Source organism: Mesoplodon mirus (genome assembly GCF_964341445.2).
Source record: "Mesoplodon mirus genome assembly, chromosome: 2".
Classification (NCBI taxonomy): domain Eukaryota; kingdom Metazoa; phylum Chordata; class Mammalia; order Artiodactyla; family Ziphiidae; genus Mesoplodon; species Mesoplodon mirus.
This window is the reverse complement of record NC_138977.1, coordinates 1,818,880-1,845,370: the sequence shown is the minus strand read 5'-3', so window position 1 is coordinate 1,845,370 and position 26,491 is coordinate 1,818,880. Positions and strand designations below refer to the sequence as shown.

Genomic DNA, 26,491 nt, shown 5'->3' with positions numbered 1-26,491 from the left:
AGCGACCTTCCGCTCCCAGAGCAGTCCTAGGTCTCTCTCCTCCGAAAGGAGAAAGATGCTATTGTTGAGCCTGCGGGTGTGGCCTGGAGCCGTCCCTTGACAAAGAGGCAAAACGTGTTCTCAAATGAGGTTTTCCTGGAGTGGGTTCCTCCCCTCCCCTTTCCTGGACTCTATTCTCTGCTTCTGAGGGGGTCCCCCCCTTCCCTAATACTTTGCCTTCATTGTCCCAGTTGAACCTGCCTGAGGCCACACCCTTTGCTCCCAATTTGCACCCCCACCTGTGTCATCAAACCCTCATTTTCTGAGAGAAACTGAGCTTGCCTGGTTGGTAAGAGGGAAACAATGTTCATGTTCAAGTCGGAAGCCCCATAACATTTACATTCCTTAGTGTATTTACCTTTTATCAAAGGGGCTTATTCGTCCAAGTGAACACTTTCTATGGCATCATTTTCATACAGAATTTCTGGTCCTTTCCAGGTCCCTCAAGGAATAATTCTTTCTTGATAACGCCTGCTTCTTTGAGAGTGACACGGGGGGAGGGTCGGTGACTTTATATTTGGGTGACATTGGATAAGGTCTTTCCTCCCCTATTGGGTCTTCTGCCCTCATTGGACCAGAAGGATAGGTTTGGGATCTGATTATTTGAGTGGCAACAGTTATCTGGTAATTTTCCTGGCCGTCAGCTTAAGATTAGAAACAAATGCTTGTGTAGGAAAGAGTTGGGGGGAAAAATCTACCCAGATATCCACACCCATTCCTATCATTTAATTTTCTCTCGGAATTTTTATTATTTGCCAACACGGCTTTGAGTTCTGCAATTTCACGGGCCTAAGAGTTCCTCATTCAACAGAGCTACAATCTGCTTTCTCTTCTCATCCACCCCATCACTGTGTACTTTTGTCACCTATTATTATTATCCATATCCTGAATGTTTGTGCACAGATATGGACAGGCACCTTCATTTCTCCAGTGGATTTTCCACAACATACATACAATTACTCTTTTGGCTCTACTGACAAACAACTCATGGCACCCCCAAAGGCCAGTCACTGCTTGTGTTCTGCAGAAGGCACTTGGCCTAATCGTCATAACAACCGTAGTAAGTTCATTTTATAGAGACGATAACTGGAGAGGATCACACAGTTAGCAAGAGGGCTCACAACCTCTGTCTGTAACCACAGCACACACTGCCTCCCTACTGTACTTTCATGGAAGACCTGTTTTAAAAACACTTTGAAATATTATTTCTCACAACAAACAAGAGTCATAGTATCCTAACTTGCTAAAAGTCAATCTGGACTGTTGGACAGATGGACAGGTAAGGGAAGACCAGACCCCACCGTAGCAATGGCAGGTTCATGGTTGTCGAGGTGATATTTCTGCTGTCCCCCCAGATTCTGGGGGTTTGGGGGCAGTGGCCCCTTGAATCAGGAAATAGAAAGGTGGCCGTGGGCAGAACAAGTGACCGTGTGGGATTCCTTCCCGTGGACGAATGTTCTCATTATTTTTCTCCTGATCCATCAGCAATTGGATTAGACTGGCTGACCTACAGCAAACTAGAGCAGGAACTAAGTTCCCACAGTTTAAATGCCTCTTAAAAAATAATAGCTAACACTGAGCATGTACCAGCTTCTGGACATTATACCCTGGCTAAGAGTTATCATTCCCCTTTAACAGATGTAAAAACTGAGTCTTGTGATCTGCTCAGTCATAATGCTAGCATGTGGAAGAGGTTTGAACCCGAGTCTCTCTGACGACAAAGCTCTGTCCCTTTTGCTCCATTGTCCCCATAACGCTGTGGATGAGGGGCAGGACTCTGTTATGCTGAGCCCTGGAAACCAGTCGGGTTTGGCTTTGGATCTGTGCTCTGTGGTGCATGGGCCACGGTTGGCGGCTGAACTGATTCAGTCCAGAAGCTGATTTATGGCAGCGATTCATGTGAGTCCTTTAGATCTGGAATAGCATATTTTTATGAACCTATATTTTAGTATGTATGCAGGAAATAAGGGAAAAGCTGTTATGAGCCAGGAAGGATAATGATCATGATCGTGGTAATACCAGCTAACAGTTATTGATCTCTTTGTATGCCAGGTTTCTGTTAAGCACATTATATGCATAAACTCACTTAAACAGGAGGGAAAGTCAACTGGTATTGAGAAGGTCCCATACAATCATCATTTAGCTTCCTTCTCAAAATAGTAAATGGTATCATTTCAGACAAGGCTTGTTTTGCTTAAGTGTCTCATATGAGGAAATCACACTTGAATTGTGCAATGCATTTGGGCAACATTTGTATGAAGAAATCTTGCAACAAAATAGGGGCACTTACATACGCACTATGAAAAATCTAGCCTTTTCTATTATTTGAGGGTTCAGTCACATTCTCATTGAATAGTATTATTCTTATTGAGTAAAACTAGCAAGATTATGAAGCACAGGCATTTGTCTATGGAGATCTAGTGAAATGCATGGTGCAGGGGCTTTGAAATCAGGCAGAGTGAGCTTCCAATCCTTCCTATGTCACTTGACAAGTCCTGAACCCTTCTGAGCCTCTTTAAATTTAAAATGCAGATAATACCTGCCTCATAGACTTGTTAAGGCATTAAACAAACATGCATTAAACTTCAAGTGGAGATATTAACACAAGATCAGTCTTAGTATAAGCATCTACTCCCACTCCTCCATCCCGCTTTGGACCCTACCTGCCAAACTTGACAGTGTTCCCTGACTTCTCCTCCATTCTTCAAGCTCTATTCTGTGCCCCATTTTATGGTTCTTTATTTCCTGATTATCTTGATTTATTCATTTATTTGTTCAAAAGTTTTTATTGAACACATACTATATACAAGTCGCTGGGTAAGCACTGAGAATACAATAGTGAGCTAAACAATTCTTTTCATGGCCTCATGAGAGAGGCAGGCACTAATCACACATGTGGGAGGATATAGCTACAAACTAAGCTAAACGCTATGAAGGAGAGGAACACATATCTAGGCTGAAGAGTAAGGGAAGTGAAGGTGAGTGGAGACCTGAAGGAGAAGGGAGAGTGTCTATGGCAGGTGGTGACGGTGCAGGTGGAGATGGTGGTGATGGTGGGGGGGATGGTAGTAGAGGATGGTATCCACAGCACAGGGAACAGCATATGCAAAGGATCTGTAGTGGGTGGAACCTCCGTGGGTCTGGAAACCTGAAAGTCTGACGTGGCTGATGGTGTGGCAGTACACAGACGGTGAACGTGAGAAGAGGCAGAGGCCAGAAGTTGAAGCACAAGCCACACCACAGACCCTGCAGGAACTTGTAGCATATGTTAAATACCTGGATCTTAATCCTAAGAACAATTTGGAAGCCACAGAGGAATTTTAAATTTGAGGTGGGGTGAAATGATCAGATTTGCATTGTTAAAAGATCATTCTAGATCTCTACTGTCCAGTAACGGCAGCTACTAGCTACACATGGGTATTGAACACTTGAAATATTGCTGGTCTTAGTTGGGAGGTGCTGTGAATGTAAAATACACACTGGATTTCAAAGACAGTGTAAAAAATGAATGTAAAATATCTTGCTACCTTTTGCATAATCTTTACATATTGGAATGGTAATATTTGGGGTTAAATATAATGTAATTAAAATCAGTTTTACCTGTTTCTTGCTTACCTTTTAAAATGTAACTACTAGGACATTTAAAATTACATAAGCAGCTCCCATGATATTTTCATTAGAGGGGGCTGCTCCAGATGCAGTGCGAAGAAGGAGCTATGAGGAAGGTGAAGCAGGTGAGACCATCAGGAGGTTGTTTTCATAGTCCAGGCAAGAGGTGAAGGTAGCTCTAATTAGGTTGATGGAAGTGGGAGTAAAAGGAGTTGGATGGATTCGAGGTAAAATCAGCAGAACTAAGTCTTGTAGCAGATGCTTCTGGATAGATGGTGGTGCCACATGTTGAAATAAAAAGCACTAAGAGAGGACCAGCCTTGGCAAGAAGTATCATGAGCTCAGATTTGGACCTGCTGAGTGGACATGCTCTGAGACATCCACGTGGATGCATGTCTCCAGAAGGCAGTTGTCCATCTAGGTCTGCAGCTCGGATGAGATATCTGCATGGCAGACTTAAATTTGAGAGGTATTGGCATAGAGATGAGCATAAATGAGACTCCTTAGGAAGCAAGCAGCCAGTGAGGAGTGGCCTAGGACCTAGACTTGGGAAACAGGGTAAGGGAGGATAAGTCTGAAAAGGAGCATCGAAAAGGAAGCCTAAGTATGTGGGGTCATGGAAGCCAAGGGAGAAGCAAAGAAGGAAGGAGTGTCAGCAAGGAGATTTGTTCTGACACGTTAGGCAACAGGAAGAATACAATGTATCTGGGAGTTAACAGTATGGCGGTCATTGATGACCTTTGCAAGTGCTGGTTGGAGTGATAGGGGTGGAAGCCAGCTTGGAATAGACTAAAGACTGGGCAAGAGGTGAGGAAACAGGGACAGGAAGTATAAAGAGCTCTTTCCAGAAGTTACTCTATGAAGGAGGAGAGAGAGAGAAGCTTGAGGGAGATGAGAATTTGTTTTTGTTTGTTTATTTGAAATAAATATGGAAGAGACTTGAGTATGTGTAAATACTGGTAGGAATGATCTGGTTGAGATGGAGCCGTGGAAAATACAGGAGAGAGAAAGGATACTAAGCAGCACATCGTTCCTGAGATGACAGGGAGGGAGCATCTCGACTGAACCAGGTGGAGCTGGCGGCCATTCTAGGAGGGAGCCCTCTCCTACTGCAGCAGGAGGGAAGGGTGGGTGTGGGTAGGAGCTCAGCAGTGAGAAGTTGAGGGGATCTCTGTGGATGGCTTTAATTTCTTCCACGAAATAAGAGGCAAAGTCATCCCCAAGAGCATGTGGGGAGGCAGAGAACGCCAGTGGCTGGAGGAGGGTGGAGGGTGAGGTGGGTTGGCTAGAAAAGTGCCTGGTCTCCTCTAAGTCCATAGTGACCTTTCAGGTTTAGGACTTTGTCACATAGGAGGAATAGGAACATAAGGAAAAGAGAGTGGTGGCTCTAGAATTTCTATTCAGAGTGGTGATCTGACTCAGGAGTGAGAGGGCTTGAAGCTTTTTGTACACTATTTTCCATTACATGATAGTGAGAAAACACCAACTGTTCATACGGAAGGGCAGGGAAGGCTTCTGGAGATTGGGGGGAGGGAAAAGCCCTCTCCTTCAACTCCGTGTTTGGCGACACCACTGGCAAGAGGGTTTGCGGGGGTGGTAAGGGTGTCTTGGAGATTCTGAGGTAAGAAAGGCTGCATCATCCCAACTTCCCCAGGACCTCCTGCTGGCACCCCCAGCGCCCCTGTGCAACGGGAATGCATATTCAGACCATCTGGTGGCCACACCCAGGCTGGTATTTTCCCTGTAAAAAGGGGAAGAACCCAGCGAACCAGAAATTTGGGGCCAAGTATGACTCTCCACAGAATGCTTAGAGGATGAGAACCCCAGGTTCTTCTGACCCTTCCACCTGTGAGCTCCAGCTTGCACCAGGCATTGGCCTGAATCTACACTAAATAAGGAAGAAAGACAAAGCAGGAGATGACCAATGGGTTGGGGGAAGGGGAGGGACCAGTGGACTCTGAGCAAGATGCAGGAGGCTGAGTTAGTCATTTTGAACTTGGACAACTGTTTGTAATCCCCGGGTCCAGGGAGTGACCGAGGTAGTGCAGGGGAGGAGCTCGGGGGACAAGGGGGTATAGGAGCCGAGAGGTGATGGGTGGGTCATCTTTGTGAACAGTGAAGCAGCTGGGCTCCTGGAAGATCTTAAGAAGAAGTCTGTGGGCAGATGCCAAAGTCTTCGACAAGTGAGAGGAAGGGAGTAGGAGGTCAGCAGATGGTGAGAGACAGAGGAGGGTATGAGGGCAAATGGCGTATGTGAGCTGGGAGTCTCAGAGGGACTGGTTTTCTTACAAAAGTTTGGGGAGATAAGTCAGTGACTCACACATTTGATCAGGGAGTGGAGTTCCTGGATCTGATGATGCCTTACCCTACCCTACCCTAACCCTAACCTTAACCATGGATTTAATCCCATAGATTTAATCCCATCATATAAACCAACATTTAGTACAAATCATCTCTTAGTAATCTAAAAGGGCTAGAGCTGGCACATGGTAAATAATGTATACACAGTCAAATCTGTTCGAGTGATTGACAGCTCAAGGAAGCGGTAGCTGAGGGAAGAGCAGAAGGACACTGGCAGGACACACAGGATCAGACCAGAAGATGAGGCCGTAACTGACTCAAGCCGGAGGAAGCCGTGGCCATAGGCAGCAGAAGAGGAAGGAAGGACATGGCAAAGTTTTTCTTTGTTGTGATTCAAATTTAATTTTGTCAATGTTGGCTTTTTTTTTTTTAAAGTCCTCATAATTTTTTGTCTGCAGAAGAGATAATTCAGGAATTTGCTTTGGCTTTATGATTTAATATCTAAATAACTAAATTTGCCAAGTTAAAAATCTTGTCCTTCCTTAAGCTTTTAGGTTTGACTAACTATTCGTATATCTACTAAATTTAAACATCAGTTTAAAAGGGACTTTGTCTTTTGTTTGGTCCCATTTACAAACTTAGCTAATTAAACTTTTAATTAATTTTAGCAGCATTTATAAATGTAATATATTTGATGTTCTCTTTAAGTGTCAATTGTTTGACTTAGTAAAACTTTCATGAGTTCTTAAACAATTCTAATATAACTTATACACTTATAAATATGGTAAAATTTAAGCTCTCTTAAATGTTTCAATGTATGACAAATGTTTCAATCCGTGTTTCTACAAACAATGAAAAATTTCAACTTAAAATCACAAGTATAAATGAAGTATACATTTTAAGTTGGAATTACAAGCTTGACCTTGACTCTAATAGACCAAATTTTAAAAATGTGACAAGTCTTTAAAACACAAATATTCATAGATTCATTAACACAAAATATTAATATAAATACTAATTATAAGTCTTCCAGAGATTGCATCGAGAAACTTTTTGGGTCAAGTATGACTGTCCATACAATGGCCAAGAAGACAGCAACCTCCAGGCTTTGAAAGATACTTACACACACGTAGGAAACCATTACATCATCATACACAATTTGGGAATTCATTCATAGAGAGGTGGCAAATGATATGGCCTAGGAAGCTGGCAATATTCTTGTCTGTGACCGTGACTGGTACACACTGAACCCTAGTTATGCTTTGTAACAGGACTGAACCTAGAGAAGGCAGTGGTCACACAGCTCATGTCCCTGGCTCTGAGTCATTATCATGAGCTCATTTTTTTCCATCCACATGGAAGACGGCAACTTCTACCCAGACTGCCACATCACATGGTTGGATTTAGCAGTTATTTGATTCTTAAGATATTTCAATATATCTCCCAAGGCACTCCAAAGAACTTATAAATTGATAAAATTCTGCCTTCTTTTCATATTCTTCCTGACTGATGAGGCCATACAGATATTAAAATGATACCAGCTGCTCGCTCATGGTTTTGTCTGACTCTGTGGTTGGAAACAATACACTATATTTCTTCATTCTAGTCTTTAAACAAGGTCAGCTATTGTGCGGCAAGGGTAGGAAGTTGGGGCGAGAAGCCACTGGTCAGACTTCTCTCCCTTGCAGTCCCACCTGTGTCTGCAATGTCCGTACTCCATTCTTCCAGACCCAACTGTTGTTCTGAAAAGGCATGTCAATCCACCACTCAACAAGTAATAGTTGGGACTTCCCTGATGGTCCAGTGGTTAAGAGCCCACCTTCCAATGCAGGAGACGCGGGTTTGATCCCTGGTTGGAGAGCTAAGATCCCACATGCCGCAGGGCAACTAAGCCTGCGCACCACAACTAGAGCCCACATGCTCTAGAGCTCCCGTGCCGCAACTAGAGAGCCCTCATGCCGCAACAAAAGATCCCACGTGCTGCAACTAAGATCCGAATCGGCCAAATAAATAAATATTTTTTTAAAAAAGCAAGTAATAGTTGATTAGTGCCTACTGTGTTCTCAGGGCTGGGAATTCTTCACTGCAAAAGGGAGAACAAAGTCCATGCCCTCATGAAATTTACATCCAGCCATATTCAGCAGCTGTGTGTGAATTTGAAATCTCCTTTTCTATCATCTACTACCAGCCTTGCAACAGATGAAAATTACTTGCATTGTCCTTGAGAGTTTTGTATATTTGGACCTAACCTATACAAACTTACCTCATATATCATCTTCATGGTTTGGCCCTTTGCATCTGGGATAGTGCATCAGAGAACTTGAAGAAAAGTCTCTTTCCCTCTCTTTTTTCATTTTCCCAAGTTTTAGATTCCTGAAATATTCACAGATTCTCTAAATTAAAAAAAAAAACAAGACTTTTATGGACTTTCTGTTCTGAATTAACTTAAGTTTGATGCTTCCAATCCTTGGAGTTAGGTACCAAGAAGTCTGAAATCAATGTAGAAGATCAGTCACTTGGGCTGACAGATGAAGCAGTCAATTTTACTCTAAGAGATTTTATTGGTCTTTGTTTCTTCTTTCTTTCTTTCTTTTTTAAAAAAATGAACATTTAGACCATTCTTACTAGGAATATCTTAATTTCTGGAATCACTATAGTCTGATGAGTTTAGTCCTGGAATGGACTTTGTAAAATTTGGGTGATGAATCGCTCTGATTACACATGGAGTGGTATTGCAAGGCAGAAAGCTGAAAATAAGCATTCCAGAAGGAATAAAGCCATCTGAATATAATATTAGAAGATTTTATGATATTATATTTCTAGGTAGTTTGGACTTCCTGAGTCACTTAAGAAACAATTTTCTTTCCATCAGGAAATATCTTAGTCAGGTCTCTTTTTGTTGCAAGTGAGAGAAATTAATGTAAACTTATTAAAGTAAAAGGAGATATTTTATAAGCAAGGCAGGATGACCTGCTAGAGAAATTAGGTGTTTTCTCCCTCCTTCTCTATGAGGCAAGCAAAAAGTTTGCTCCTCTATTTTGGAGGCCTGATATATCCATCCTTTGCTCTTGGAGAGAAGAGGATGTTTTAAAGTCGGTTTTATTGAGATAATTTATATATAATAACATTTATCAATATATAAGGTACAGTTTGATGAGCTCGACAAAGAGATACAGTCATGTAACCACCATTGCAATCATGATACAGAACATTTCTGTCACCCCCAAAAGTCCCCATATGCCCCTATACAATCAATCCCCTCCTCAACCCAGCTCCCTGATACCCCTGCTTTCTGTCATAGTTTTGCTTTATGTAGAATTTAAATCTAAATGAATTGTGTAGAATTCATTTAAATGAATTCTATAGTATGTATTTGTTTGTGTCTGACTTCTTTCACTTAGTATAACTCTTTTCAGATCATCCATATTCTTGCATATTTCAGCAGCTCTGCCTTTTTATTGTTGAGTGGTATTCTATTGTACACACATACAACGATTTCTTTAGCTGTTCATGAGATGATAGATATTTGGGTCATTTCTAGCTTTGAATAAAGTACATGCTTTTGTGTGGACTTATTTTTCCATTTCTCGTGGGTAATTACCTAAGATTGAGATTGTTGCATCTTTAAGTGCATATTTAATTTGATAAGAAACTGTCAAACTTTCCCAAAGTGGGTGTAGCGTTTTGCATTGCCAGCAGCAATGTATGAGAGTTTCAGTTGTTCTACATCCTCGGTATTGTCGGTATTGTCTATCTTTCATTTTAGCCTTTCTAGTGGGCATGTAGTGGTATCTCAATGTGTACCCCCTGCCCGAGTTTTATTGAGATATGATTGACATGTAGTATTGTATTAGTTTAAGATGTATAACATAATGATTTGATATATGTATATATAGTGTGAAATAATCATCACAATATGTTTAGTTAAAATCCATCATTTCACATAGTTATTATTTTTTTCTGGTGATGAGAACTTTTAAGATCTACTCTTAGCAACTTTTGAAGGTATAATAACAGTATTACTAAAACAGTATTACTAACTATAGTCACCATGCTGTACGTTACATTCCCAGAAGTATATATCTTATAACTGGAAATTTGTACCTTTTGACCACATATAAAGAGGTCAATTTCACTCTGAAAGGTTTTGTCAATCTTTCAAGTTTCCAAAATATTTAGAACTTAGAAATACTGCTCTTCATATGAGATCACAAGTAGCAAAAGACACTCTTATACTCAGGCCCACAGTGAAAAAACTAATAGTAAAACAAGTTGAAGTAATTAAACAATAAGATTTGAAAATCAGTTATTGAATGTAGAACTGGAAGACTGTACTTCAGGAAAATGGAAAATGGGATGGCTGCGATTCCACAATCAGACCAGGCCCAATAGTAACTGTAATAACAACAGAGCTTAGCTATGAGAATTTTCCACAATGACAGAACTTTAAAAACATGCTTTTATATTAACTAAAGATATTCACAGTTGAAACTGCCAAAGCTTGCTTAATACCATATCTCCCTTCTCAATATTTAAAATCCACAGGATACTCGGATCTCAGTGAACATTTGATGGTTGGAGAATAACTGAAACAGTCAGTTCAAAGGTTCTCCCTACATACTTTGACTTTAAGACAAAATAATCTATAAACTCGGGACAATGTTGCTTTCTCTAGAAAAACCTGACTAACATTGATCTTTGTCAGTGTACACTTGGTTCTTTACTTAACTCTTATCAGTGGCCAGAAAAGGTAACATACTTGAATTTATCCAGTGTCAAACTATACAATCTAACACTCAATGTTTCCCAGACACTAGGCATATTAGATGTTAGCAATGTAGTCTTTTATTTTGTCACATCTTAAAGAACTTTACATTTTCAGGTACATGTCAAAGATGCTCCCAGGTACTTCCTTCTTCTTGGCAAGTAAGCAAGAAAATAAAACTTTCTCTAAGCAGCAACTTGATTCTTTTCAAAAACTGAAGACTTTGGAAGCTGGTGGCAACAGCTTCATTTGCTCCTGTGACTTCCTGTCTTTCACACAGGGGCAGCAAGCCCTGGCCCAGGTCCTGATCGACTGGCCAGAAGAGTACCTGTGTGACTCTCCATCCCCCGTGCGGGGTCAGCGGGTTCAGGACACCCGGCTCTCGCTTTCTGAATGCCACAGGGCAGCCGTGGTGTCTTCCGTGTGCTGCGCCCTTTTCCTGTTGCTCCTGCTCGTGGGGGTTCTGTACCACCGTTTCCACGGACTGTGGTACATGAAGATGATGTGGGCCTGGCTCCAGGCCAAGAGGAAGCCCAGGAAGGCTCCCCGCAGGGACATCTGCTATGACGCCTTTGTGTCCTACAGTGAACGGGATTCCTACTGGGTGGAGACCCTCATGGTCCAGGAGCTCGAGCACTTCAGACCTCCCTTTAAGTTGTGTCTTCACAAGCGGGACTTCATTCCTGGCAAGTGGATTATCGACAATATCATTGACTCCATTGAGTGGAGTCTTTGTGCTTTCTGAGAACTTTGTGAAGAGTGAGTGGTGCAAGTACGAGCTGGACTTCTCCCATTTTCGTCTCTTTGATGAGAACGACGATGCTGCCATACTCATTCCTCTCAGCCCATTGAGAAAAAGGCCATCCCCAGCAGGAAGGGTTTCAGTTGAAGAACAATTCTAGTTTTTAAAAGAAAAATATCTATAAAATGAAATATTCTCAGGTTTCAAAACTCAGCTCTATGGTGATTCGGAGTTTCACTATTATCATTTTGCATAGGCACTAATAAATAGTATTCTTCAAAAGTTACAGATGTTATTGAAATCTCTTCAAAGTAGAAAATTTTTGAAGAATGAGCATTTGCGTACAACGATCTGTGTATTAGTGCAAGGATTACAGCAGATTTTCATTAAGTGATTTTTGACGGTTATATTTATTATTTTCTCTATTACAAAATATTTTATGTGAACAAGACAGTGTTTTTTGATAACTTCATTTTAGAATTTCAGTCAGATTCTCAAAAAATAGATACCATGAGAGTTACTTTTTACCGAATTATCTTTTCATACTGTGTTCATTTTCTAACTTAAAAAAAAAAAACAAACACGTCGTGTAGGCAGTTAGAGGAGGTCTTATACTGCAAAGAAGCTAAAGGCGTTTGGAGTCTCACTTCGGATTTGCCACTTGGCTCTGAGCCATATGAATTGAGGCAAATTCTTTAGTCACTTGAACTGAAGGCGTAATAATATCAGAACTATTTATTTCACGTGTTATTATGAGACTCAGGTGAAAAGGTTTATGTGAAAGTGCTTCGAAAACGTGAAGAACTGAACACGTACAAGGATATGCCTGAGTAGAAGGTGATAATAGCTTTGCTGAGAGTGTAGGGAAAAATTCACTGCATGTAGATGACACTGGTAGTAAGTTGTGGGTAAACACATAATTTCTACTTAACTTTGTCAGAATATTCTAATCAACTTTGGGATTACAAAGCAATAGCATCAGTCAATCTAGGCAGCTTATCTAGAAAAGATATATAGAGAAAGAACAGAGGTTTTCAGTTTCAGGGCAAAACATTGGAAAGAAGTTTTCTGAAGGACACACTTGAGAAATCATGAGGAAGAGAGGGGGAGATTTTGAAGTAATAAGAAGAAAGTGTTTCAGACAGCTGGAGAGCCTGGATGGTCAGGGATGCAGAGAAATGTCCCCACGGTAATCAGTAAACTGTATAGAAAAACAGACTTTATCCCCTCAAGTTCACATTCATGCCTATAGGTTAAGTTTGCCTAAGGCTGGAGCCTTTGATGAAGACTAGGCATGTGGAATAGGGTAACACAAAGAACCCTGGGTTTAGGGTAAAATTCTGGTTTCAAATCTCAATTCTGCCACTTAGAATTTGCATGGCATTTCCTCCTGTGTCAAAGAGGAAATAGAATGCTTCTTCAGCCTCCAATCTCAATTTGGGAAGGTCAAATGTAATTATGAAAATAAAATATAGTTTATGAGTAGTAAGGCAGCTTAATTTTGAAAAGGGAGCTAGTTTCCCTTAAAAACATGTCTCACTAGTTTCTGTGGCAATGAAGAAAGCCAATCTAAGACTGTTCGTTTTGGGAATTACCCACTTTGAGAAACAGGGATGGAAATGCGCAAGGGAAGGACTTAGGTTCAAAACCTTAGACATAAGGGGGAGCCCACATCTTTTCAGGGTAAGAGCAGGGATGGGAGGTGGGTGATAGGGAAAGTCAGCGCACCACCAGGGGACCGCCACAAGATTGATTTTTTTAAAAAATCTGGGCTGTCCTTATCTGCTCTTCAGGCAAAATCTTGCTGCGTTGGTTTGCATAGTGACTGGTGAGTTATTTTAATGCAGGAGAGAATAGACTTGCGGGTGGAAGTGGACCCTGGAGATATACTGACCGGGAAATTGTGTTTAAAAGGTCGTGGTGGGGGTGGGAGGTGAATGAGAGGCATGATTCGTGAGCCTGAATTTGGGCGTCCAAGGACGCAGAAGAACGGAGACGGCGTGTTTCAGGGCAGTAAGAGGCTCTGGCTGCCCGAGGCTTCAAGGAAATACTGGTTGGGTAATAAGCCTTCTCGTTGGTTTCGAAATCTAACTCTGTGCTGGGGGAATCCCACACGGAGGCCTTAAGCATCTCCCCACACCCTGGCCCCAGCGCCCGCCTCCGACCCGGGCCGGGCACCAGGCGGCGGTGGGGTAGCACCTGGGTCACGGTCACCCGACGGAGCCCGCGGAAAGGGAGGCGGCGGGCCCCAGGCCACAGGTGCCAGGCGCGCTCCGCGGAACGGGTAGTCCCCGCACCCTGGAGAAGGGGGCGCCGGCCACAGGCAGCGTCCCCGCGCACTCTTCCGGGGCGCGGGCAGGTCCCGACCGGAGGCGGCAGAAGGCGCGGCCTGGCGGCGGCTGCGCAGTCTCCGGATACATCGGGCCGAAAATACGCTCGGTGGGCTTCCTCACTCCGCAGCCCTTCCCGGACCGGGCGGGCAGGGTCCCAGGGTGGCCGAGGCGCGGACGCGGACACCGGGCATCCCCGCTTCCCAGTCGGCGGCACCCGGGACCCCAGTCGTGCGGCGCGGGCCCGGGGAAGGGGGGAGTCCCCGGCCCCGAGGCCGTCGACGCTCCTGCAGCCCCGTCTGCTAGGCCCCGCACGGGAATGTGGACACCCGCCCCGCCGAGGTGAGAGAAGCGGGGGCCTCACGGAAAGGGACGGGGGTGTGGTCGAGGTTCGCCCAGCCCTTGGCGTCCCGGTGCCCGCGGGCCGTGGCGGGGCCGTCCAGCCTCCGAGGGGGCGCCGCGGGGAGCTTCCGCGGGCTCCGCGCTGCGGGCGGCCACGTTCCGGGAGGCGCGGTGGCCGGTGGCTCCGGTTCCCGAAGGGCGGCCCTCTCGCCGGAGGCTCAGGGCGCCCCGTTCGCCCCCGCCCCTTCACTCGGAGCGGCGGTGACGAGGTTCAGGTAGAGGCTTTCAAGGTTGCATAGGTGCGTCCTGCTGGCGGTGCGTCTGCGCTCACTGCTTACCGCTGGGACCCGACTTCCAAAGATGGGATTTCGGACACCAGGGCTCAGCAATGGGACGGGGTCAGGACTCGCATCTGCCTAGGACTCTCGCTCCCCAACCCCGAGCCTGGTCTCTGCTCTGGGGTGGGCTTCATGCCATTAAGACTTCGTCAACGTCTATAAATGGCAACTTGTGCTTGGAACTTGGATGTCGGCCAGGATAGTGTTTTTCCTGTTTGGAAAAAAAAGGGGGGGGGCTGGGAGAGAGAGAGAGAGAAATTGTTCCGGGTGTAAACAATTCAGCAGGGTGAGATGCTTGTAATCTTGCGGAAGGTCTTGTCTGCACTGTTACTAACTCAGATCTTTACCAAAAAGCAACTGGGAGATAGGATGGCTGACTTGAAAGTAGACACCAAAAAAAAAAAAAAAAAAAAAAAAGGCAATTATCCTGACCTGATTATTTGAAAATGACTTATTCACCAATATTTAAGTTTCTTCTTCCTGTTCTAAGCAGAGAACCTTTGTGTCTTCTTTAAACTTTTTATAATGTATCAATTTTATGAAAATTACCTGAAGTTGACAACATGTTTTGGAAGTTTCTAAGCCATCAGTTATTTTTTTCCATTGCTTTACTTAAGAATTTGTCTTGGTTAGTTAAATATCTTGTTTTGATTTCAGTGATTGAGCATAATTTATTGTATGTGGCACCTTGGGTGTGACCTTATAAAGATATTTCGGTAAATCTAAGTTGTATTTACTCCTCCCAAATAGGTTTGCTTGTCAAAAAAAAATTTTTTTTTTTATCTCCACAATGTCATTTAAAATTTACATTACTTTTTCCTCATTCAGGAAACCCATGTCTGAGTTTCTGAGTGCTGTCTTTCTTATCTGTCGTTACACTAAAAAAATCCACTTGTTGCTTCTTGTTGCCTACTCTTACCTGGTTTATTTTCCATGTGTTGAAGAACATTTGTTTTTGGGTACTTCTTTCAATGAAGGTCTACAAATGTCTGAAAATGTCTTATCTTTACTCTTGGATGATTATTTAAATGGGTATAGATGTCTAGACTAACAGGTATGTTTACTCAGCCCTTTGAGGCTATTATTCCATCGTTTTGGGGCTAGATGAGGAATTTCTATTCTTTGGGATTCAATATGCATTTATAATTTGTAAATTTATGTTTTTCTTCAGTTCTGAAGAATTCTTAGTTATTATATCTTTTAATATTTGGATCCACACCAGCATATGTGACAGGCCTGGGTTTTGATTTCTTATGGGAGATTTCTAGGAGGCTAGCTTCTAGCCAGGTGGAGACCCTGGGTCAGAGGGCAGAGATTTTTGAGGCCCCTGTTCACATATGGCGTAGCCTTTTCTCTGCGCTTGGCTTTATGGAGAGCCCACTGTCACTTCTCTACCATGTGCTGCGCCACGAGTCCTTCTCCAGTCTGGCTTCACCCAGGCATCTCAGACCTTGCCCTAAAGTGGGCGTCTGTCCCTGGTTTCACTCTGGGCCACAGGGCTTCAACTTCCTCTCAGCTCAGTCGGCTCTAACACCAGGTTTACTCCTCAGACTTCCATCCTATCCCGAGTCTTGGACTAGTAATTCCTCAGCACTCTGGCAACTTTCTGAATTCTTTAAGCGGATGATTTTTATACTTTGTGCAGATCCACAGCCTTTGTTAGATCTGACTCCACTCCATCTAACTTGAGCCATCGCCTTCCCTTTCTCAGTGTCTTACATTGAGGAGTTCTCTGCCCCCCCTGTAGTGTATTGGGGAAATGGGAGGAGAGACAAGTAATTCTGACCTGAAGTGTCAAGTTGTTAACTGTAGTTTTAGCATCATCCATAATTATTATTTGTTGAAAACCGACCATGTAATAGGTATCATATAATATGTATATGAAATAGCCCAAGATCTCTGCTCTTATAAATTTTACGTTTTAAAGAGAAAAAGCCAGGAAAAATAAAAAATGAACGTATTTGACCTTAAATCTTAGCCAAAAATTGGTATAGATTTCTTAAGATTTGTGCAATATGTTACAAAGTGGAAAAAATCAAGTAAATTTTGGTTCTCCAATGCAATTATACTAAGAGGATTTTTTTTTCAACAACTGATTAAGCAGAAAGACAGTGGGATAGACATAGTGCCAAATAGTAATAGCCATTTCATCTTAACCCTGTCAGTTTTAGAGGTGGGACAATGCTAGATCTGTGGCCTCTGTGGGTTAGTTTCTGTTGTCTGCTGTTTCTGCTTTTCTCATGCTTATCACCTTGCTTTCGTTAGCGCCCAGTTGTTTTTCATTTTTTACTGGACATTCTATTTGAAAAACTGTTTCTAGAAAGAAATCTAAGGGCTAGGATGATGTTTTATTCTTCTGGAGAACATTTTCCTTTGCTTCTGTAGGTACCCATGAGCCCTAGCGTTCCAGAAATAATCTTAGTCCATATTCAGAGATGGAGGCTGCCCGAGCCATCCAGATAAATCAAAGCTGTGCTGCAACCTGTGAGGACTTATTTTCCTCTAGTTCAGCCTTGTCTATCCTGTCCATGACTGCCCCAGACCTGAACATTTGACTCCCTGCTTCCTAAGGCTGTCAAACGTGCTCTGCTGCCTGTCACACTGTGCTTACTGTGTTCAACGCAAGAAAAGACAAAACTGAAAATTCTGGCAGAGAATGTGAAACTATAAAAATGTCATAGCAGAAGTGGAAAGGAACCAAATAGAAATTATAGAGATGAAAACTGTAATAATCAAAAAATGTAAAAGCAGTGGATGGATTTAACAGTACATTAAACATAGCTGAAGAAAGAAAAATAAACTAGAAAATAGATCAGAAGAAAATACCTCGATTGAAACTTGACGAGACAAAAGTATGGAAAGAACAGAAGAGAAAGAGACATGGACAATACAGCTAAACTAGTGTTTAGGTGAAAATTCATGACCTGAAATGGATATATTAGACATGAAGAATGGCTGAAAATTAATGAGGAAGCATCTATCTCAGGAAATTAGAATGAGAACCGTAAAATAAATCTGGAGAAAGCAGAAGGAAGTAAATAGTAATATGAGTAGAAATTAATGAAATAGAAAATAAATAGAGGCTCTATAGAGTGAGAAGTTGTTTATTCAAAAATGGTGATAGGACTTTCCTGGTGGTGCAGTGGTTGAGAATCTGGCTGCCAATGCAGGGGACACAGGTTTGATCCCTGGTCCGGGAAGATCCCTCCCACATGCCATGGAGCAACTAAGCCTGTGCGCTGCAACTACTGAAGCCGTGCACCGCAACTGCTGAAGCCCGTTCGCCACAACTACTGAAGCCTGTGTGCCTAGAGCCCGTGCTCCACAACAAGAGAAGCCACTGCAATGAGAAGCCCGTGCACCGCAACGAAGAGTAGCCCCTGCTTGCTGCAACTAGAGAAAGCCTGCGCGTAGCAACGAGGACCCAATACAGCCAAAAATAAATGGATAAAATAAATAAATTTTTAAAAATGCTAATGAAAATGATAAACCTCTGGCAAGACAATTGAGAAAGAAAGCAGGCACAAATATCATCTAAGGAATAGAATAGAGGTGCTGCAGACATTAAAACAATAAGAGGATGTAAGCAACTATGTCAGTAAATTTGAAAATTTGGAAGAAAATGATAAATTCTTTGAAAAACACAACTGACAAAAGAATAAAAAGAAAATCTGAATCATTCCGTAGCTGTTAAATTAATGTATTTAACAAAAACAAACAACACCAAAAACTGTATGAGGACATTAGGAGAAAGAAATTTGTAGGGCAATTTTACTTCTGAATATAGATTCAAAAATTCTAAACAAAATATTATAGATAAAATCCAGCAATATATAAAAAGGATAATACATCCAGACGAATGTGGGTTTATTCTAAAAATGCAACGTTGCTTTAACACAGACATTTATCCATTGTAGTCACCAATATTTATTAACAAAGTGAAGGAGGAAATGTTCTTATCTCAGTAGTTACAGGAAGAAAAAAAAATTTTGATAAAATTCAACATTCACTAATCAAGACAATGAAGTAAAGGTATAAGGATTGGAAAAAGTAAATAAAGCCATCATTATACCTGGATGATATGATTGTGTATGTAGAAAATTAAAAGGAATCTACAAACTGTGAAATTGCTGAATTAGTTTTGCAAGGTTGCTCAATGCATGATAGATATGTAAAGCTTAATTGAATTTCTCTCTCTGTATGTATAGGTATATGCCACATATAAGTAATAATACTATTTTCAAAACTTCAAAAGTATCAGATGCCTAGAAATAAACCTCACAAAATATACTCAAGTCCTCTGTGTAGAAAATCATAAGACATTATTGTGATAATGAAGACCCAAATAAATGGAAAGATATATCATGCTCATGGATTGAAAGATTCAATATTGTAGTGATGTCAATAATTCCAAAATATCTATAGATTCATGGCATTGCCAGTTAAAATCAATGGGTTTGAGCTTCCCTGGTGGCTCAGTGGTTAAGAATCCACCTGCCAATACAGGGAACATGGGTTCAAGCCCTGGTCCGGGAAGATCCCACATGCCACGGAGCAACCAAGCCCGTGAGCCACAATTACTGAGCCCGCGTGCCACAACTACTGAAGCCCGTGCACGTAGAGCCCGTGCTCTGCAACAAGAGAAGCCACTGCAATGAGAAGCCTGCACACTGCAGTGAAAAGTAGCCCCTGCTCACCACAACTAGAGAAAGCCCACGTGCAGCAACGAAGTCCCAACGCAGCCAAAAATAAGTAAATGTATTTTTTAAAAATCAGTGGGTTTTGTTTTTGAAACTGATAAGCTGATTCTGTAATTTATAAGAATATGCAAAGCACCAAGACTAACTAAGACTCACTTAAAAGAAGAACAGGGAGGAAGGCCTTGCTCTCCTGGATATGAAGATATGTCATATATTTAATATAGTGTGTTACCGGTACAAGGATAGACAAATAGACATTGGATCAGATTAGAGATCCCTGAAACAGACTGACCCTTAGATGGACACGTGAGTATTGGCAAAGGTAATACTGTTGATTGTTTCCCCAAAATGATCTTTTGAAAAATGTGCTGAGTCAAACACTGCTTCCTACACTTAGTTCACGGCAGATGAGAAGGTTCTGATGGTCTGATTGTCCCTCCGCCCAACAAACCACCTTGCTCTGCCTGGGGTTCTCAGCACCCCTTCCACCTGCTAGTGCCAAGTGCAAGACAGGTTGACAAGCATGGGACCTTTTTCTTTTGGTTAAAGAGCATGCTCCTCCTGGAGCTGTATTCAGTGAAAGTTGTTCAAGGAGAGCTGTGGTTTGGCACTGTGAGATCTCTAACGGGGGCATCAGGACAGGCAAGGGGCATGCTCCAATATAAGATCTGAAGTATACAAATACGAGGTTGTAAATCCATATGGTTAAGCCTAGCCCTTTGCTTAAACTGCTTGCTTTTTCATCCTCCCTCATTCATTTACTTTCATCTTTCAACCCACGTTTGGTCCTGCTGCATACTCCTAGATGGTACTGTGCCTTTAAGTCATTGTTCAGTGGCGGTCTGTTGCTGGATGAGTCAGGGAATTCATTTTTTATCCTTATTCATACATTCCATTTCCCTGTCAGTTATTTCTTGGTGTGTGTGTGTGTGTGTGTGTGTGTGTGTGTGTGTATGCTCGTGCTACATCTTACAAAACATTTCTCAAGAACTGGAATTAAGCTATGTTGTCAAACACAATCACTCATTTGAGCCTCTTTTCTTTGTAGGTGAGATCACTGGACAATGCCACCTGCTTTCTGGACAGTGTGGGTCTTGGGGTCTGTAATCAGCCTCCCCAAGGAAGGAGCCTCTGATCAGGCTTCTTCTCTGTCCTGTGACCCCACTGGTGTCTGCGATGGCCGCTCCAGATCTTTAAACTCCATCCCCTCAGGGCTCACGGCAGCTGTGAAAAGCCTTGACCTGTCCAGCAATGAGATCACCTATGTCAGCAACAGCGACCTGCGGAGGTGTGTGAACCTCAGGACTCTGAGGCTGGGGGCCAATGAAATTCACACAGTGGAGGAAGATTCTTTTTTTTCCCTGAGGAGTCTTGAATATTTGGACTTATCCTATAATCGTTTATCTTACTTCTCATCCTCCTGGTTCAGATCCCTTTCTGCCTTGAAATTCTTAAACTTACTGGGAAATTTATACAAAACACTCGGGGAAAGACCTCTTTTTCCTCATCTCCCAAATCTGCGAATCCTGAAAGTAGGAAATAGTAACAGCTTCACTGAGATTCAGGAAAAGGATTTCACTGGGCTAACTCTTCTTGAGAAACTTGAGATTAATGCTCCAAATCTGCAGACGTATGCGCCAAAGAGTTTAAAGTCAATCCAGAACATCAGCCATCTGATTCTTCATCTGAAGCAGCCTGTTTTACTGTTGGAGATTTTTGTAGATATTTTAAGTTCCTTAGAATATTTAGAACTGAGAGATACTAATTTGAACACTTTTCATTTTTCAGAGGTATTCATCAATGAAACGAATACATCCATTAGAAAGTTTACATTTAGAAATGTGCAAATCAATGATGAAAGTTTTATTGAAGTTGTGAAACTGTTTAATTATGTTTCTGGAGTCTTAGAAGTAGAGTTTGATGACTGTACCCATGATGGAGTTGGTGATTTTAAGACATTGACTCTGGACACAATTAAATGCCTAGGTGACGTGGAGACGTTAACAATACGGAAGTTGCATATTCCACAGTTTTTCTTATATCGTGATCTGAGTAATATATATTCACTCACAGGAAAAGTTAAAAGAATCACAATAGAAAACAGTAAAGTTTTTCTGGTTCCTTGTTTACTTTCACAACATTTAAAATCATTAGAATATTTGGATCTCAGTGAAAACTTAATGTCTGAAGAAACCTTGAAAAACTCAGCCTGCGAGCATGCCTGGCCCTTCCTAAAAACCTTAGTTTTAAGGCAGAATCGTTTGAAATCATTAGAAAAAACTGGAGAAATTTTGCTTACTCTGAAAAACCTGACTAACCTTGATATCAGTAAGAATAATTTTCATTCAATGCCTGAAACTTGTCAGTGGCCAGGAAAAATGAAATATTTGAACTTATCCAGCACAAGAATACAAAGTTTAACCCATTGCATTCCCCAGACACTGGAAATTTTAGATATTAGCAATAACAATCTCGATTCATTTTCTTTGATTTTGCCAGAACTCAAAGAACTTTATATTTCCAGAAATAAGTTGAAGACTCTACCAGATGCCTCCTTCTTACCCATGTTATTAGTTATGAGAATCAGCAGAAATATAATAAATACTTTCTCTAAGGAGCAACTTGATTCTTTTCAAAAACTGAAGACTTTGGAAGCTGGTGGCAACAGCTTCATTTGCTCCTGTGACTTCCTGTCTTTCACACAGGGGCAGCAAGCCCTGGCCCAGGTCCTGATCGACTGGCCAGAAGAGTACCTGTGTGACTCTCCATCTCCCGTGCGGGGCCAGCGGGTTCAGGACACCCGGCTCTCGCTTTCTGAATGCCACAGGGCAGCCGTGGTGTCTTCCGTGTGCTGCGCCCTTTTCCTGTTGTTCCTGCTCATGGGGGTTCTGTGCCACCGTTTCCACGGACTGTGGTACATGAAGATGATGTGGGCCTGGCTCCAGGCCAAGAGGAAGCCCAGGAAGGCTCCCCGCAGGGACATCTGCTATGACGCCTTTGTGTCCTACAGTGAACGGGATTCCTACTGGGTGGAGACCCTCATGGTCCAGGAGCTCGAGCACTTCAGACCTCCCTTTAAGTTGTGTCTTCACAAGCGGGACTTCATTCCTGGCAAGTGGATTATCGACAATATCATTGACTCCATTGAAAAGAGCCACAAAACCATCTTTGTGCTTTCTGAGAACTTTGTGAAGAGTGAGTGGTGCAAGTACGAGCTGGACTTCTCCCATTTTCGTCTCTTTGATGAGAACGACGATGCTGCCATACTCGTTCTGCTGGAGCCCATTGAGAAAAAGGCCATCCCCAAGCGTTTCTGTAAGCTGCGGAAGATCATGAACACCAAGACCTACTTGGAGTGGCCCGCTGATGAGACGCAGCAGGAAGGGTTTTGGTTAAATTTGAGAGCTGCACTAAAGTCCTAGGATCCTTCATTAAGGGTCAGGCTTGGTCTGGTGATGACCTATCACTAGTTATAACTAAGTCCATTCTGACCCCATTATATGTAAACTATATGAATGAGGACTTGCTTACTGAAACAACTAAAACTGTTCAAAAACTGCTCCCAGATTGGAAAAACATGGTTCTGGGCTTTTCTTTATCCTATGAGAGAATCATGATCTCACTGCATTATTGATATCTGAATTATCTGTACCAACTGACTTAGTTCATTAGGAAACAGCAGAAATGAGCAGAAGATTTCAAATGACTGTGTCCGTCAGCTTTCTGCCAGGAAACTCATCCATGTCTGTAGAGGTCGTTCTCCATCTCCCCAGCTATCCTTTCTGTGCCTGACGGCTCTCAAGAGTAGTGAGGCAAAATGTTATTGCTGTTCTTAGAAAAAAAGTGCTGTGTGTCCCCATTAAGCTTCAGAGGATACAGAAAAACCTAGAAGGTGTATTTTCATATGAACTGGATCTGTCTTTCTCAGTATTTGATAAGTTTCTCCAGCCATAGTTGCTTGAGAGAGGGTATATAACCCAAGATGCAGTAAATTATGTATTTCTATGAAAATGAAACTATTGAAATAAATACTCTGTTTTGAAGAATTTGAAAGAAGCCCCCTATATCCCTGACTCAGATCTTCAGCCTTTAACTATGTGTGAAGTTCTAATTAGTGTCTGGTTACTCTGCTTTCAGCCCCATCTTCTAGTCGGCTTCCCTTGCATCATGTGGCTTTTTCCTTCTTTGAAAAGTCTTGTTTCTGATTTTTTCTCTTTCTGAAACACTATGAAAGTACGTATGAGCTAAATAGATTTTAAGCAAGTATAGACCTAGAGGTTCCTCACAATGACTCAGAAATATTTAATACACAATAATTTAAAAGATAGATACTACTTCCATGTGTTAATTTTTAGAATCTAGATAATAAGACATTAAATTTAAAAGTGAGGAGCTATTTATGGACTTCATGCAACTCACTCCTTAAGCTGGGAACCACATGTGAAAGGAAGGGACCTCGCTCAGTCTTCAGCCAGAACTGGGTCTGTGTGGTTAGTTGGGGTCTGGAATCAGAAGGACCTGGGTTAGTACGCATGTATCTTTGGGCAACTCAATCTGATCCCAAATATTGTCCTGTCCTTAAAATAAGGATAATAATAAATACATCGTAGGGTCTGATGTAGATGTCAATGTGCAGTAATATCAGTAAAGCGCTGGCATGTGCCCCTGGATGAGGACCAACCCTATAAGAATGGGTACCATGGGGTACTCGCACAGGGTGACAGTGCCTGTGGTAGGTGTTAGCTATTATTATTACTTTCCAAGAAGGAATTCCTCTTATATATTATGGTTTGTAAATGAATGTTTTTGTGTTACGGGTACTAGCAGGGATCTAGGGTATATTTTCTGTCGTTTGCAGAAAGTATCCCAAAGAAATAAGTTCATTAAGTGCAGGACAGGCTTTAGTCCTTGGGAAACCCAAACAGTGGGTTCTTCTATCTCACACAAACTTCTGGGAGAGTGTAATGGAGTACCCAGCCTAAGAAAAAAATAGACAAGTTCAGGAGAAGGAGACTTGAGATGCCACAGAAACCAAACACAAAATGGACTTTTTGCTTTAGTCCTCTATTTCCTTCCTACATTAAGCACAACGTTAATTGTCATGAGAACCAGACAAATTTAACGTGGACTTGACCTGTAGATTTAATTTCAATAATTTAAACAGCAATAAAAAAGCTTCATAGTTAATTGATAGATTTAAAATAATATTTTTAAAATAATCTATTTTTCTCATTGCAAATGTTAAACTGTAGAAAATTTGGACAAGAAACAAAAGCATATAAAAGAAATTAAGAATCAGCTCTTATCCCTTTACCTTGAGATAACCACTGGTAACTGGGTAGTATATACATATTACTTCACAAAACTGAAACTAGATTTAATTAATTAATTTATTTAAAATTAATTTATTTAATTTATTTTTTGGCTGCGTTGGGTCCTCATTGCTATGCGCGGGCTTTCTCTAGTTGCGGCAAGCAGGGGCTACTCTTCACTGTGGTGCGTGGGCTTCTCGTTGCAGTGGCTTCTTTTTGTGGAGCACGGGCTCTAGGCACGTGGGCTTCAGTAGTCATGTTACGTGAGCTCAGTAGTTGTGGTTCGCGGGCTCTAGAGTGCAGGCTCAGTAGTTGTGGTGCACGGGCTTAGTTGCTCCGCGGCATGTGGGATCTTCCCAGACCAGGGCTCGAACCTGTGTCCCCGCATTGTCAAGTGGGTTCTTAACCACTGTGCCACCAGGGAAGCCCCTGAGATTAGAGTTTAAATGCCTAAACTGTGTAAAAGAAATAGCATCTTTATTTTTTTCTGATATTGTTTAGTAATTATCTAACATTTCTGAGGGTCATTCAGAATTCCATGAAGACACATGCTGGTTTACTTGCCCAGAGTCCTAAAGGGTCTTCACTCAGCTCTCCATAAAAGGCAGATGGCAAATACATCAGAGGTGAATTTAAGGGCTCTGCTACAAAAGAAAAACTAATTTTTAGTTGGTGCTTTATCCAGCTGTGAGGTCTTTTATTTGTCTGTAGCCTGTAAGTTCAAGAATCTCGATTTATGTCTTTAATCCTTGCACATGCCTGGTACGTAATAAATATTGAATTGTTGAAATGTTTGCTGAGTAGAGAAATAAAGCAGAGTTAAATCTTCTAATAATCTGGATGATGAGCCAGTTGTAATACTGAAGCACTGAGCAGTTTCAAGAAAGAAAATTACCAACCAGAAAAATCTTAATGTGAGTTATTGTCATTACAACTACAATGGAATTTTGTATAGCATTAAGTACATTGCTGATATTTTTAAAAAGTTTATTGAAGTATAGTTGATTACAATGTTGAGTTAATTTCTGCTGTACAGCAAAGTGATTCAGTTATACATATATAAACTCTTTTTCATATTCCTTTCCATTATGGTTTATCACAGGATATTGAGTATAGTTCCCTGTGCTATACCATAGGACCTTGTTGTTTATCCATTCTATATATAATAGTTTGCATCTGCTCACCCAAACTTCCAATCCAACCTGTCCCCACTTCCCCTCCCCACTGGTAACCACAAGTCAGTTCTCTATGTCTGTGAGTCTGTTTCTGTTTCATAGATAAGTTCATTTGTGTCATATTTTAGATACCACATATAAGTGATATCATGTGGTATTTGTCATTCTGTTTCTGACTGACTTCACTCAGTATGATAATTTCTAGGTCCATCCAAGTTTCTGCAATGCGTCGCCAATGTTTCTGACAATAGATTTGTTTCTTTTCTACTTCATACAAGTGTAATGTCTTCAGGTATTGCAGAGTAGATATCTGGTGTGATTTAGACAGTGTTGGCTGTTTAACAAATGACCAGTAATTAAAAATGAGTTAATTTGGGGGAGTTCAACATATTGGGTTAATTTGTTCTGACTGGTCTTCCCAATTCTGTTAATTTTTTCTTTCTTGCTGGATTAATTCATTTGTTCAGCAAATATTTATTGAGTGCCTGTTATGTGCCAGGTGCTGCTCCAAGTGCTGGAGAGATAGTAGGGAACAAAACAGATAAAATTCCAGTCTTCATGGAGGTGAAGACAAACAGTAAACAAATGAGTCTATGATATGATTTCAGGAAGTGCTGTGAAGAAAATAAAAGTAGAGTATGGCCATGGATTGACTGTGTGTGTGTGTGTGTGTGTGTGTACAGAGTGGCACAGAAGAAGAGAGTGCTTCTCTACCCTTTAGTGCAGCCCTTGGGTGGGCTGAGTGCATGGGGCAGCCCAAGGAAACCCGGTGTAGCTCTGGCCCATTGAGTGGGCTGCAACACACTGGTGCTAGAGGCTTCAGGAGTGATCTCTACAC

The 26,491-nt window shown here is 41.8% G+C and overlaps 1 protein-coding gene and 1 pseudogene across 5 annotated transcripts; both read left to right on the top strand.

The window, feature by feature from the left end:
* Nucleotides 1-10,808: 10,808 nt before the first annotated feature.
* Nucleotides 10,809-11,862, top strand: LOC309817009 (toll-like receptor 2; annotated as a pseudogene). Its single transcript has one exon. The product of its transcript is annotated as a toll-like receptor 2 (transcript).
* A 1,363-nt stretch (nt 11,863-13,225) lies between these two features.
* On the top strand, nt 13,226-26,290 carry TLR2 (toll like receptor 2). 4 transcript variants are annotated; one of them, XM_082644879.1, is made up of 2 exons: nt 13,226-13,284; nt 20,215-26,290. In XM_082644879.1, exon 2 carries the CDS (start codon nt 20,231-20,233, stop codon nt 22,586-22,588), a length of 2,358 nt encoding a protein of 785 aa, XP_082501005.1. In that variant the 5' UTR covers nt 13,226-13,284; nt 20,215-20,230; the 3' UTR covers nt 22,589-26,290. The 4 variants fall into 4 exon arrangements, with proteins under 4 accessions (XP_082501005.1, XP_082501002.1, XP_082501003.1 ...); XM_082644876.1 differs by lacking the exon at nt 13,226-13,284 and adding an exon at nt 14,010-14,128; XM_082644877.1 differs by lacking the exon at nt 13,226-13,284 and adding an exon at nt 14,151-14,403.
* The last annotated feature ends 201 nt before the right edge of the window (nt 26,291-26,491 follow it).

Bases quoted from the DNA above. Each gene is read 5' to 3' on its own strand.
- TLR2 (XM_082644879.1), top strand. From the start codon at position 20,231: ATGCCACCTGCTTTCTGGACAGTGTGGGTCTTGGGGTCTGTAATCAGC.